The 15674-nt window shown below is 42.4% G+C and overlaps 1 protein-coding gene across 2 annotated transcripts in view; it reads left to right on the plus strand.

Moving 5' to 3' along the window:
* Positions 1–3251: 3251 nt before the first annotated feature.
* Positions 3252–15674, plus strand: part of ALMS1 (ALMS1 centrosome and basal body associated protein) — a 121961-nt gene continuing 109538 nt past the window's right edge. The window contains exon 1 of one of the 2 annotated variants that reach the window (XM_067468541.1): positions 3252–3418. In XM_067468541.1, the coding sequence (XP_067324642.1) occupies positions 3383–3418 (36 nt within the window). In that variant the 5' untranslated portion in view covers positions 3252–3382. The remainder of the gene's footprint in view (positions 3419–15674) is intronic. The other variant, XM_067468540.1, reaches the window with a different exon arrangement.

Here is a 15674-nt window from a genome sequence, read left to right on the forward strand (position 1 = left end):
GCCAATGGGATTTTGGCCTGCATCAATAGGAGCATAGTGTCTAGATCTAGGGAAGCCATGCTACCCCTCTATTCCGCTTTGGTTAGACCACACCTGGAATATTGTGTCCAATTCTGGGCACCACAATTCAAGAGAGATATTGACAAGCTGGAATGTGTCCAGAGGAGGGCTACTAAAATGATCAAGGGTCTGAAGAACAAGCCCTATGAGGAGCGGCTTAAGGAGCTGGGCATGTTTAGCCTGAAGAAGAGAAGGCTGGGAGGAGATATGATAGCCATGTATAAATATGTGAGAGGAAGCCACAGGGAGGAGGGAGCAAGCTTGTTTTCTGCTTCCCTGGAGACTAAGATGCGAAACAATGGCTTCAAACTACAAGAGAGGAGATTCCAGCTGAACATGAGGAAGAACTTCCTGACTGTGAGAGCCGTTCAGCAGTGGAACTCTCTGCCCTGGAGTGTGGTGGAGGCTCCTTCTTTGGAAGCTTTTAAACAGAGGCTGGATGGCCATCTGTCAGGGGTGATTTGAATGCAATATTCCTGCTTCTTGGCAGAATGGGGTTGGACTGGATGGCCCATGAGGTCTCTTCCAACTCTAGGATTCTATGATTCTATGAAATGTAGTCTTTGCAGGACATCCTGCATCCTATTTTGTTATCATTTTTCAATTAATAACTCATTGAGTCTCAAGCAATTCAACATCATTTATGGAAGCCACAAAACAAGGCTTCTGGAGGATAACAACTGCTTTCAAAGAATGTGTTGCACAATTGAACAGGAAATAACACTTACAAACTAGGAATATATATTTTTTTCAAATTTTGTTTCATAGTGTTGTTATCATCTGGAGGGCTGACAAACTTTCTCTTTATCTCTACACTCAGCACGCGTCATATTCACATCAAAGCCAATGTCTATTAACAGCTCATTTTTATAATAAGAGTGTGGTAATAGATGGCCAGAGAAGACAGAAAGAGAGACTCACACACACACACACACACAAACATGCAACCAGGGAATAGCATGGCATAGTAGCAATAGTGGAGAATCCCTAAAGAGCTGTGCATGTTTTTCCTCTCAAAGAACATTCACCAAACCCATCTGATTCAATCCAGAAGCGTATAATTGTATGCTGAATTCTCAAATGCATGTTGATTTTTTCCTCCCAATTTCCCTTTTCTGGAGCATTAGCGACGTCGTCATGTGGGAAGATTTAAAATAGGCTGTTGCCAACATCCTGCCGGGAGCAACCAAAAGCTTGCATAACAGACGAGTGGAGGCATTCTATCAGCGTCGCCTCACTGGCTCCATGGCATGCCTTTCCAGGGCCCTATCTACACTGCCATATAATGCTGTTTGAAACTGCATTGTAAGGTCAGTGTAGACTAAGTTCAGCTGCATTATATGAGTTTACATTGCATTACATGGCAGTGACTCCGAGCACACACGGTTATTATCTTCCACCTTGCACCACCATATTCCTCAGGATCAAACTTACCTTTCAGACCCTGCTGGGGATGCATCTACACTGTTGATTTATCGCAGTTTAACACTACTTCATCTAGATCTAGGGAAGTAATGCTACCCCTCTATTCCTCTTTGGTTAGACTGTGTCCAATTCTGGGCTCCACAATTCAAGAGAGATATTGACAAGCTGGAATGTGTCCAGAGGAGGGCGACTAAAATGATCAAGGGTGTGGAGAACAAGCCCTATGAGGAGCGGCTTAAGGAGCTGGGCATATTTAGCCTGAAGAAGAGAAGAATGAGAGGAGATATGATAGCCATGTATAAATATGTGAGAGGAAGCCACAGGGAGGAGGGAGCAAGCTTGTTTTCTGCTTCCCTGGAGACTAGGACGCGGAACAATGGCTTCAAACTACAAGAGAGGAGATTCCATCTGAACCTGAGGAAGAACTTCCTGACTGTGAGAGCCATTCAGCAGTGGAACTCTCTGCCCCGGAGTGTGGTGGAGGCTCCTTCTTTGGAATCTTTGAAACAGAGGCTGGATGGCCATCTGTCAGGGGTGATTTGAATGCAATATTCCTGCTTCTTGGCAGAATGGGGTTGGACTGGATGGCCCATGAGGTCTCTTCCAACTCTCTGATGCTAGGATTCTATGAAATAGATGTTTTTCTGAAACTCCCTAGAATCATAGAATCAAAGAGTTGGAAGAGACCTCATGGGCCATCCAGTCCAACCCCATTCTGCCAAGAAGCAGGAATATTGCATTCAAATCACCCCTGATCGATGGCCATCCAGCCTCTGCTTAAAAGCTTCCAAAGAAGGAGCCTCCACCACACTCCGGGGCAGAGAGTTCCACTGCTGAGCGGCTCTCACAGTCAGGAAGTTCTTCCTCATGTTCAGATGGAATCTCCTCTCTTGTAGTTTGAAGCCATTGTTCCGCGTCCTAGTCTCCAGGGAAGCAGAAAACAAGCTTGCTCCCTCCTCCCTGTGGCTTCCTCTCACATATTTATCCATGGCTATCATATCTCCTCTCATCCTTCTCTTCTTCAGGCTCAACATGCCCAGCTCCTTAAGCCGCTCCTCATAGGGCCTGTTCTCCAGACCCTTGATCAATATTTATACATGGCTCTCATCATGTCTCCTCTCATCCTTCTCTTCTTCAGGCTCAACATGCCCAGCTCTTTCAGCCGCTCCTCATAGGGCTTGTTCTCCAGACCCTGGATCAATATTTATACATGGCTCTCATCATGTCTCCTCTCCGCCTTCTCTTCTTCAGGCTCAACATGCCCAGCTCCTTAAGCCTTTCCTCATAGGGCTTGTTCTCCAGACCTCTCCCTGCCATCCTCCATTATCTAGCATCCGGATATTGGCAATTGGGTCTCTGGTTCCTCTGCCAGAATAAGAAACACCTCCCTTTAAACTCCAAAAAGGCCAGGAATTGCCATGGCAACGAAAGCAGAAACATCGCTTTACTACCAACATGGTCCAGAGGCCTAGTTCATCCGGGTCCTTCAAAATTCCCGCCCCCTTTAACGTCTTATATGTTTGGCTAGCGCTTGTCCAATGGCGGCGCGGGCTGAGGAAAGCTGATTGGTCCTCCGCCTTCCCGCCCCTACGTCGTCCCGCCTTCTTTCCTTTGAGACTCCTCCCCCTTTCCCCCCCCATTCGCTCTGATTCGCCTCGGCGGTTGGTTGGTTGGGTTCGCGGGCTCGCGCTTGCCTTCCCGCCCTCCGCGAGGAGGAGGCAAGAACTGCGCGTGCGCGTCCCGACGAGGCTCCGCCCACTTCCTCCCATTCTGCCTGGGAGCGAGTCCTTAACAACGAGGGAGGAGAGCGGGTGGGAGCTGCGCATGCGCACTTCTCCTCCTGAGTGGAAGAAGGGGCTTCAGGACGTCTCTTCTCCTTTTTGGACTTAGGAAGGCCATGGAGGAGGAGGAGGAGGAGGGAAACATACTTCCTGTGAGTATTTTGGTTATTGGCCTTAGGGGGGGGTGTTCTGAAGCATTTTGGGGTACTTCAGAGTTCATTTCTTCCAATTGTTTACATTTTGGGGGAGTTTCTGAAGCATTTTGGGGTTTTTTCCCCCAGAGTTTGTGTGTTTAGATTGTAGGCCTTGGTTAAGATCCACTGCTTTTGTGAAGTGTCATGCATGTTGATGGTAATAGAGGAATACATATGTAAATACAATACAATAAATATTTAATAAAGTAAAAGGAATAAATATGTAACATAATATAATATTGATAATATGATATATTTATATATATTATATTACAGGTAATATTACAAAATAATAGTATAGTAAAATACAAAAGAATAGTATAGTAATAGTATAGTATAGTAATAGATAATGCTGATATTGTACTATGCTAATAATATAATATATTGTATGTATTTATATTATATTAACTACATTTTATACCACTTTTCTCACCCCTTAATACATTATAATAATAAGATGATACAACTATATATTTTATATTACAGGTAATGTTACTAATAATATTACAAAATAATGGTATGGTAAAATATAGTAATAGATAATGCTGATATTGTACTATGCTAATAATATCATATATTGTATGTGTATATATTATATATTACATAAATAATATTACAAAATAATGGTATGGTAAAATATAGTAATAGATAATGCTGATATTGTACTATGCTAATAATATCATATATTGTATGTGTATATATATTATATATTACATAAATAATATTACAAAATAATGGTATGGTACAATATAGTAATAGATAATGCTGATATTGTACTATGCTAATAATATAATATATTGTATGTATTTATATTATATTAACTACATTTTATACCACTTTTCTCACCCCTTAATACATTATAATAATAAGATGATATAACTATATATTTTATATTACAGGTGATATTATTAATAATATTACAAAATAATGGTATGGTACAATATAGTAATATATAATGCTTATATTTTACTATGCTAATAATACCATATATTGTATGTATATATATTATATATTATATAAATAATTTTACAAAATAATGGTATGGTACAATATAGTAATAGATAATGCTGATATTCTACTATGCTAATAATATAATATATTGTATGTGTATATTATATTAATTACATTTTATACTGCTTTTCTCACCCCTTAATACAAAATAATAATAATAATAATAATAATATGATATTTTATATTACAGGTAATATTACTAATAATATTTCAAAATACTTACTTAGGTGATCCCTCGTTGGGCGAGTAAGATGGTCTTCCATTATGCGTTTCCTTGTGGGTTCATAGGTGACTGTGGAGCCCTATTCTTGACCTGCATCTTCTTCCGCAGTGAGGGCATTGGTTTCCAGGTGGATGGCGATCTCGGTTGGGGTTGGCTTGACGCGCCTTCCTCTTGGCACGTTTCTCTCTTTAACCCTCCATTCGTACCTCTTCAAATTCTGCAGCACTGCTGGTCACAGCTGACCTCCAGCTTGAGCGCTTAAGGGCCAGGGCTTCCCAGTTCTCGGGGTCTATGCCAAAGCTTTTAAGGTTGGATTGAGCCCATCTCTAAATCTCTTTTCCTATCCACCAACATTCCGTTTTCTGTTCTTGAGTTCGGGGTAGAGCAACTGCTTTGGGAGACGGTGGTCGGGCATCTGGACAACGTGGCTGGTCCAGCGGAGTTGATAACGGAGGACCATCGCTTCGATGCTGGTGGTCTTTGCTTCTTCCAGCATGCTGACGTTTGTCTGCCTGTCTTCCCAAGAGATTTGCAGGATTTTCCGGAGGCAGCGCTGATGGAATCGTTCCAGGAGTTGCATAAAAGTAAACATTGAATCCTAGCCAAAGTGGGCTGATAGAAAAAGTGGTCTGAAGCAACAGGAGAGGCAGGGGAACCCCGAAAACGAGCGTTTGCACAGGTGTTCCAATGTCTAAATGATGGGTAGCGTGGCTATGGAGGCACCTGGCGCAGGTATTCCGGCAGACGGGCAATGGGTGGCGCGGTCATAAAGTAGCAGTGCAGTGAGGTTGCGGGGGCCATGTTCTCTCCCTGCTGGGTCAGATGGCTGGAATGAGGGTGTGGCTGAAGGTCTCCTCGTGGGTAAGCCCAGGGCTGAGCAGGCAGCAAAGTTGGATGGCAATACTCAGGCCCCAGGGTCCCTCTTGCAGCAGAGCCCACATACACATATATACACACACACCTGTGGAATAATGCTCAGGGTGGGAGAAAGAATCCTTGTCTTTTAAAGCAAGTGGGAATGTTGCAGTGAGCCAGCTTGAATAAACATTTGAGGGAAGCTGATGAGGAAACACAACATACAAACTATCTACAGACCCACCAAGAAAATCCAACAAATGCTACATTGAGCAATCTCTGCAGGAGTCTACCGTATACCATGCAGCTGTGGACAAGTCTACAGAGGGACCCGCAAACGCAGCAGCATTGCCCAGACACGAATCAAGGAACATGAAAGGCACTGCAGACTACTTCAACCAGAGAAGTCAGCCATAGCAGAGCACCTGATGGACCTTACTTACTTACTTACTTAGACGATCCCTCATTTTCCGAGGAGGATTGTCTTCCAGGATTCTTGTGGGTCCGTATGTGGCTGTGGAGCCCTATTCTTGCTCTGCATCTTCTTCCGCAGTGAGGGCATTGGTTTCCAGGTGGAAGGCGGTCTCGGTCGGGGTTGGCTTGATGCGCCTTCCTCTTGGCATGTTTCTCTCTTTCACCCTCCATTCGTGCCTCTTCAAATTCTGGAGCACTGCTGGTCACAGCTGACCTCCAGCTGGAGCGCTCAAGGGCCAGGGCTTCCCAATTCTCAGTGTCTATGCCGGAGTTTTTAAGTTTGGCTTTGAGCCCATCTTTCAATCTCTTTTCTTGTCCACCAACATTCTGTTTTCCATTCTTGAGTTCTGAGTAGAGCAACTGCTTTGGGAGACAGTGGTCTGGCATCCGGACAACGTGGCTGGTCCAGCAGAGTTGATGGTGGAGGACCATTACTTCAATGCTGGTGGTCTCTGCCTTGGTTTTTTCGATGTTCAATGACAGGCTGAGCTTCTCGTATGCTTCTGCGAAGGTGTTTAGAGTGGCTTGTAGATTTTCTGAATGCACACAGACGACGTTGTCATCAGCATAACATGTTGTTGTAACCTTGGTTTTGGCTTTCAGTCTGCTGAGGTTGAATAGCTTGCCATCTGTCCGATAGATGATTTCCACTCCGGTGGGAAGCTTCCCATCAACAAGGTGAAGTATCATAGCAATGAAGATGGAGAATAAAGTTGGGGCAATAACACATCCCTGTTTGACACCTGATTCCACCTTAAATGGGTCATTTTGGGAGCCATTGCTGTCCAAGACTGTTGCCATCATGTCATCATGGAGGAGCCGCAGGATGTTCACAAATTTTCTTGGGCACCCGATTTTTTGGAGGATGGTCCAGAGAGTGCTGCGGTTCACTGTGTCGAATGCTTTTGCAAGGTCGATGAATGCCATGTACAGAGGTTGATTTTGTTCTCTGCATTTTTCTTGGAGCTGTCGTGCAGTGAAAATCATGTCCACGGTTCCTCTGGAAGGGCGGAAGCCGTTCTGGGATTCTGGGAGGGTGTCTTCTGAGAGGGGCAGAAGGCGGTTTGCAAGGATTCTTGCGAGGATTTTCCCAGCGGAGGTTAGAAGGGAGATACCTCGATAGTTTCCGCAGTCTGTTCTTTCCCCTTTTTTGAAGAGGGTGATGATGGTGGCATCCTTGAAATCTGCTGGGATTTTCTCAGTTACCCACACTTTTTCTATGAGCTGGTGGAGTTGGTGTGTCAGCTCAGGTCCTCCCTCTTTAAAGATTTCAGCAGGGACCTGTTTGACCAACCTGGACACAGCATATTATTTGAGAACACCGAAATGCTACCATGTCGGGCTACACAGAGAAGCCATTGAAATCCACAAGCACATGGACAATTTCAACAGAAAGGAAGAAACCATAAAAATGAACAAAATCTGACTATCAGTACTAAAAAACTCTAAAATTATAACAGTAAATAAAAAACAAAACTCAAACACAGGGGAACTCCATATGAGAAACGATCAGGAATTCCTATTCACTGGTGGTTGTCCGAGTACATACCAGTACTGCCATCTGTTGAGGAGTTGTGAAGGTGGAGGCATTACTTTTCATTCAACCCTCGTACATTCATATTTGACTGCCGTTACACTTAAAAATGTACCTGTTTTGACTTACAAATTCCACTTAAGAACATACCCACAGAACCTTTTTGTAACTTGGAAAAATGCCTGTATTCACATAATTATTTGCTATTTCTGAAAGAATAAACATGTTTTTTTTTCTTGTGTTAGAAGACAACAGAGAATTTTCAAGCAGTAATTGTGTGAATCGATTTACAATTTGGCTTTCTCCAGGATTGTTCATTAACCGCATGGTGGGCCCATTCTAAAGAAATCTTCCAGTCTATAAAAAACACTCCAGAATGGTGGCAGTGATACTGACAGTTTTATTACCTCTTTGTCATTATAGTAGACGCTTGTGACTTTAATTTGGAGAGGAGAGCTGTCCCTGCAGAGCTTAGAAGCTCCACTGAATCATGGAGACTGATAGCAGACTTGTGTTCAGGATGTGTGCGCATTGCTCCCCTTTAAACAAATGACATATTTAGTGAAATGAAATAATCCTGGGTAGATAGCCTCCCAGTCTGGGCCTTCTGCTTATGTGCAATTAAGTTGTTGTATGTTTAGGAATGACTGTTGAAAATATCATAAACTCATTATTTGCAGAGTGTCTGATGCTGGAAGCTACTTGTTGAAAGTAAGGACATAATTTTAGTTAGACATGTTTATGTTTGGGGTGTAAATTAGTGTCTTTAGTTGCTTTATGTTCACAGCTGTTCTTGATTTGTATTATGCATAACATGCAATTATTGGGAATGAAGAGGGGCTTGATATCTACTGCCAGTTATCAGGGAGAAAGATCAGTTCAGAGTCTAATCAGCCCAAGGGCATGCGGTATATTTTTGCAAATTGAAATAATTTAAATTCAGACTTCTTGCGCCTGAGTGAGTTACTTTCTGCCTATAATCCAAGTCAAGCCAAACTTCTTTCAGTTTATTCTCTTGCATGTGTCTCATGATTTATATTATTGAGATCCTAATCTGATTGTGACGTATCTTCACTGCATCTCTAGACAGGCTGTCACTAACTTTGCACATTGTGAAATTGACTGGAACGAGCTCATCTAGCATTGGGATGCATTTTGCATAGAATCAAACTGTATATCAAAAGGAGGGTGGGGTCCTTGTGTTCACTGGTCAGTAACTTTCTCTTGCTGAGCATGATCATGGAGAAAATGGAAAGTGAAAGAAGTGAGGCAATGTTTGGGTCTGCATGCCATGCTAAACAAGTGTTTTGAGTGAATTGCATCCTATTGTTTACAAAGATACATGCTACGCAAATAGTCCTGCACCATGAAAGAATGACTAAACAAACCAGGGGACCCTTGTTTATGATTTGCATAATATGATATCTAGACTTAGCACTCTAGTTTTCTTGCGAGGAGAGATAAGACGAAGTGCTAGGTATTATATGCAAAGCAAAGAGTAGACGCCATTAGTTTAAGTGCTCCTACAGGAAGTGATTGGACAATGTATTGTTGAAGGCTTTCATGGTCGAAATCACTGAGGTTGTTGTAAGTTTTTTGGGCTGTACGGCCGTGTTCCAGAAGCATTATCTCCTGACGTTTCACCTGCATCTATGGCAGGAATCTTCAGAGGTTATGAGGTCTGCTGGAGATTAGGAAAATGGGGTTTATCTATCTATAGAATGTCCAGGGTGGGAGAAAGAACTCTTGTCTGTTGGAGCTAGGTGTGAATGATTCAATTGGCCACCTTGATTAGCATTTAATGGCCTAGCAGTTTCAAGGTGTGGCTTCATACTGCCTGGTGGAATCCTTTGTTGGACGTGATTAGCTGTCCCTGATTGTTTCATGTTTGAAGTTCCCCTAATTTTGAATGTTGTACTTTACTTACTGTTATGATTTTAGAGTTTTAAATAATGGTAGCCAGATAATTTTTCATTTTTATGGTTTCCTCCTTTCTGTTGAAATTGTCCACATGCTTGTGGATTTCAGTGACTTCTCTGTGTCACCTGACATGGTGGTTGTGAGAGTGGTCCAGCATTTCTGTGTCCTCAAATAATATGCTGTGTCCAGGTTGGCTCATCAGGTGCTCTGCTATGGCTGACCTCTCTGGTTGAAGTAGTCTGCAGTGTCTTTCATATTCCTTGGTTCATGTTTGGGCAATGCTGCTGCGTTTGGTGGTCCCTGTGTAGACTTGTCCACAGCTGCATGGGATACGGTAGACTCCTGCAGAGATGAGAGGATCCCTCTTGTCCTTTGCTGAATGTAGCATTTGTTGGATGTTCTTAGTGGGTCTGTAGATAGTTTATAGGTTGTGCTTCTTCGTCAGCTTCCCAGTGCGGTCAGTGGTTCCCTTGATGTATGGCAAGAACGCTTTTCTTCTGGTGGATCTTTGTCTCGACTCTCGTGGCTTGTTCTCGGTCTTGTAGTTCTTCTGATGTCTGTGGTGGAGTCTCCGTTGGCCCGCAAAGCCCAGTTTAGGTGGTTTAGTTTGTCTTGGAGGAGGTGGGCTTTGCAGATCCTGTCTGCCAGGGTTTTAATTGTGTTTTCTTTTTTACTTGGGTGATGGTTGAAGTTTTTATTTAGGCATCTATCTGTGTGTGTGGGTTTTCTGTAAACTGTGTGACCCAATTGTTGATCTGGTTAGCGGGTGACTAGGACATCTAGAAATGGCTGTTTTCCTTCATTTTCTTTTTCCATGGTGAATTGGATGTTTGGGTGGATGCTGTTAAGGTGGTCCAGTAACTTGTTTAGTTCTTCTTCTCCATGGCTCAGGAGTATAATTCCAGACAGAGATCTAACACATTTAGCCAGTCTTTTTTTTTTTATCTTACCATTCTTTCTGAAGGCATCACATTCCTTCTGATCTTGGAAACCAAGCAAGGTCAGTCCAGATTATTACTTGAATGGGAAACTCCCAATAAATACCAGGTGCTGTAGAGTATATTTCAGAGGAATTAACTGTCAAAACCACCTCTGGGGATTCTTTGCTTAAGAAAATACTATGAAAGGAGAAAGGCTGTCACCCATGCCAGTTATACGGTGCTCCAGGGACTGTCTCAAATCATCTCAGAACTGCTAAGTAGACATAATATGACAGGCTGGTTTGGGCCTTTGCTGTTAAGTAGGTTACAGAATAAGAAGACATGACCTAGGAAGACAGGAGGTGATGCGGACACTTGGATTGTAAATATATAACCCTGTCTTTTATGTCAAAGAGGCCTATGCCAGAAAATAATTCTAGTTTTGACTGGGCATCAGTTTCTTATGGTCTTCCCCCAAATTATAATTACCATTGTGCCAGACTATTTAAGGGTGCATTTTAAAGATATGTAAGACAAATTAGGAGATATTAAAGCTGGTTTTTCTGATGGGAAAACTTGTAATTTCCACTTTCTAGTTCAGCGTTTCTCAACCTGGGGGGTCGGGACTCCTGGGGGGTCGCGGGGGAGTCTGAAGGGTCGCCAAAGACCATCAGAAAACACAGTATTTTCTGTTGGTCATGGAAGTTCTGTGTGGGAAGTTTGAGCCAATTCTATCATTTGTGGGGATCAGAATACTCTTTGACTGTAGGTGAACTATAAATCCCAAATGTCAAGATCTATTTTCCCCAAACTCTGCCAGTGTTCACATTTGGGCATATTGAGTATCTCTGCCAAGTTTTGTCCAGATCCATCATTGTTTGAGTCTACAGTGCTCGCTGGATGAAGGTGAACTACAACTCCAAAATTCAAGGTCAATGCCCACCAAACCCTTGTAGTGTTTTCTGTTGGTCATGGGAGTCCTGTGTGCCAAATTTGGTTCAATTCCATTGTTGGTGGGGTTCGGAATGCTCTTTGATTGTAGGTGAACTATAATTTCCAGCAACTAAAACTCCCAAATAACAAAATCAACCTCCCCCCCCCCCAACCCAACCAGTATTCACATCTGGGTGTATCAGATATTTGTGCCAAATTTGATCCAGTGACTGAAGATATTTACATTATGATTCATAACAGTAGCAAAATTACAGTTATGAAGTAGTAAGAAATATGATTTTATGGTTGGGGGTCACCACAACATTAGTAACTGTATTAATTCGTGGTGGTATTAAGGTTGAGAAGCACTCTTCTAGTTGGTAAGAGCAAAAAGACAGTTTGATGGGAAGTCTGTTTACTTTGTTGTGTTATTTATTTATTTACTTCATTTATATACCGCTTTTCTCAGCCCTTAGGCGACTCAACTTATGAACGCCAAAGGTTCCTTTTCTGTGCCTTATTGCAGGGGTCCTCAAACTTTTTAAACAGAGGGACAGGTTACAGTCCCTCAAATTGTTGGAGGGCTGGATTATAATTTGAAAAAAAAAGCCATGAATGAATTCTTATGTACACTGCACGTATCTTATTTGTAGTGTAAAAGATACTTAACAGTACAGTAATTAAAATGAAGAAGAAGGAGAGCGACTAAAATGATAAAAGGTCTGGAGAACAAGCCCTATGAGGAGCGGCTTAACGAGCTGGGCATGTTTAGCCTGAAGAAGAGAAGGCTGAGAGGGGATATGATAGCCATGTATAAATATGTGAGAGGAAGCCACAGGGAGGAGGGAGCAAGCTTGTTTTCTGCTTCCCTGGAGACTAGGACACGGAACAATGGCTTCAAACTACAAGAGAGGAGATTCCATCTGAACATGAGGAAGAACTTCCTGACTGTGAGAGCCGTTCAGCAGTGGAACTCTCTGCTCCGGAGTGTGGTGGAGGCTCCTTCTTTGGAAGCTTTTAAGCAGAGGCTGGATGGCCATTTGTCAGGGGTGATTTGATTGCAATATTCCTGCTTCTTGGCAGAATGGGGTTGGACTGGATGGCCCATGAGGTCTCTTCCAGCTCTTTGATTCTATGATTCTATTCTATGATTCTAAGAACAATTTTTAACAAATATAAACTTATTAGTATTTCAATGGGAAGTGTGGGCACATAAAATATTTTCCTTGAAAGCCAGAGCATGGATCAGGGCTTCTTAAGTCTTTCATGACTGCTTTCTGCCCAAAAGGTTTTCACGTGACCCTGAATAGGTATATAAGACAGTGATAATAAATCAGCATTTGTAAGGTTTGCTAAATAGGTAGATTTTCCATTTTATGAATGGAAAACCAACCTATGGGGGTCCTTCTGGACTCTGCTTTGACACTTGATGCTCAGGTTTTGACGGTGGCTGGGAGGGCCTTTGCACAGTTAAAACTTGTGCGCCAGCTGCGCCCGTAACTCGTAAAGTCTAACTTGGCCAGGCGAAACGTCAGGAGAGAATGCCTCTAGAACATGGCCATATAGCCCAAAAAAACCTACAACAACTCAGTGATTCCGGCCATGAAAGCCTTCAACAATACATTAAAATAAAGTAAGTTACTTACTTACGGTAGAAACATTCTTCATTATTCCTGTGGTGAAGTGAACCTAATTGCACAGCTATCAATCCCACATCTTTAATATCTGTTTTTGATGAAACTAAACTCCCTTGCTCAATCTTTTACTTTAAAATCTATTCTTCCCTTTAGGTTAGTTAGACTCAGGTCCCTAGAAAGAAATTATTCCAGTTTTGCTAATTTGAAGCTATGGTCTGTTAGTAATTGTTTCTGCAAGCCGCCAGGATAAATATTATTCCACGCAATATCTGCACCAAATGGCACAACTTCTTGGACATTTGTATTCCTTTGGCACTGCTCTTTCATTTTCTTATTTCCTCCATGCTCTCCTTTTTGGCAACCAGGCAATGCAAAATGTGTTGTTTCTGTCAACTTCCTCCAATTGCTAATGCGCCGTCTCCGAGGTTAGTTAATTGGCTGTCTTTTGAAGGATGAGGCATTCTGTTTGGCTTTTGTTACTGGCATCTATTTCCTCAGTTTTCTCAAAAGAATACTTGGTAATGCTTCATTTGCATGCTTGCATGGAAAAACAGAATAAATTCATTCTCTCTGCAATCCTAGAGATTTGAGTTGGAGTTGGCATCTTCACGATATTTCTTTATTTACAATATTTATATGCCGCCCTTCTCACTCTGAAGGGGACCCAGAGAGCGGCTTACAAGGTGTATATATACACACACATACACACACAATATATTATATTATTAGCATAGCACAGTATCAGTATTAAATATTACTATATTGTACTATAACATTATATTGTGATATTATTAGTAATATTACATGTAATATAAATATATAATTATAATATCATATTATTAGTAGTATTATATTGCATTACATTATAATATTATATTTATTTACAGCATTTGTATACCGCTTTTCTCACCCCGAGGGGGACTCAAAGCGGTTTACACATAAGTAATGACAAAATTCAATGCCAGTACAAACAATTATAATTATACATTACAATTAGACATAAATCAAGTTAAAAACAGTGCATTCACAAGCAATAAAACAATCATTAAAACAATAAAACAGTCTCATCCGTCGAATCGCCATTCTAGTCATTGTCTTTCTGAAATGCTGCATACATTTACTTCTACTGCCTGAAGGCCTGGTTCCAAAACCATGATTTTAATTTTCTTCTAAAAGCCAGGAGGCAGGGAGCAGCTCTTACCTCATTTGGGAGTGTGTTCCATAGGCGGGGAGCCACAGCCGAGAAGGCCCTGTCCCTCGTCCCCGCCAGATGCATCTCCCCGGATGATCTTAGATTATGAGGGCCTCCCCGGATGATCTTACATCTTAGATTACGAGGTGGGACATAGAGGTGAATGCGTTGTAAGCTGTATATATGTATATACAATATATTATATTACATTACATTACATTATATTATTAGAATAGCACAGGAGACAAGGTGGAACTGTCCCCTGGCCATCTTTAGAGACCAGGACATCAAATAATGGGTTCACATTGCAGGGAAAGAGATTTTCCAGATTAGGAAAAACTTCCTGACTGTAAGAGCTGTTCAACAGTGGGACTCATTGCCTCAGAGTCTGGTGAAGTCTCGTTCTCTGGAGCTTTTTTAAAAAACAGGCTAGATGGCCATCTGTTAGGAGTGCTTTGATTGTGTATTCCTGCGTGGCAGAAGACTGGACTGGATGGCCCTTGGGGTCTCATTTATTCAAGGTTGGTGTAGTACACCCAGCCGTCCTTGGTGGTCCTCTCCTCCCAGCCGGGAGGCAGCTCCTCCTCGCTGTCGGTGTCATCCAGACCCGCTGTTGTGGTTCAGCGTGATTCTGGGCCTGAGATGTTCTCTGATGATGAGGATGATGGGATTCAGATTCCTGGCTCTTTTTCTGTGCCTCAGATTCCTGCTATGTCTTTTTCTGAGGCTTCCACAGACAGTGCAGAGTCAACAAAGCAGTTCTCAGAAGAATTGAATGCTAATGAATTAGATAGCGAACAGGTGGAAAGGCCTTTGCCTTCCCATGCTGATAGTGAAAGTGAAGAAAGCCTTGATAGTGACCTGATCCGGCAAGCACGTCTTGATTTGTGGGTCAGGAGGAGTTCACGCCTAGCCAACAGACGAGAAGCCAGCTCGGGGAAAGGTCATTGCAATGCTTTCATGTTGGTGAGAGCATAATGTTTTCATGTTAGCAAAAGGTATTTAGGCTTCTTGCAAACGAAGGGAAAGTGTCAGTTCAACGTAGCTTTTTAGCCTGGAAGCTTCATGGAATATCTTTGGAAGCAGCACGCTTTGGGTTTTTGTATCATGATTCTTGGGGCTAGTGTTTCACTGTTTGTACCACATGGACTCTGTTTTGACCTCTGCTTAAAGGATTGTGCCTTTTGTTTTTACCTGAAGATTCTTGGAACTGTATTCTGCATTTAACCTAACTCTTTGGAACTTTGCATTGCTTATACTTTATTTTGACTTGGATTTTTTTCCTCAATAAACTATAATCCTACAGCTCTTGTGTGGTGGTGTTTGGGAGCAAGGCGAAGCTTACCGTGTACTTCAGCGCCGCCATACCGCTCACGCCCGTTTCCAAGGCAATCTCTTCTCAAAAGGACCAAGAATGGTCCCTGCTCCGAACCCCCAAAGCTCCCATTCCCATCTTACCACTCCCTGGTGATGTAGAAGGAGTCTTTCATGTATTTCTCTATCTTGCCCACCTTT

This window comes from Anolis sagrei, chromosome 5, assembly GCF_037176765.1.
Source record: "Anolis sagrei isolate rAnoSag1 chromosome 5, rAnoSag1.mat, whole genome shotgun sequence".
NCBI classification, from domain to species: Eukaryota; Metazoa; Chordata; class Lepidosauria; order Squamata; family Dactyloidae; genus Anolis; species Anolis sagrei.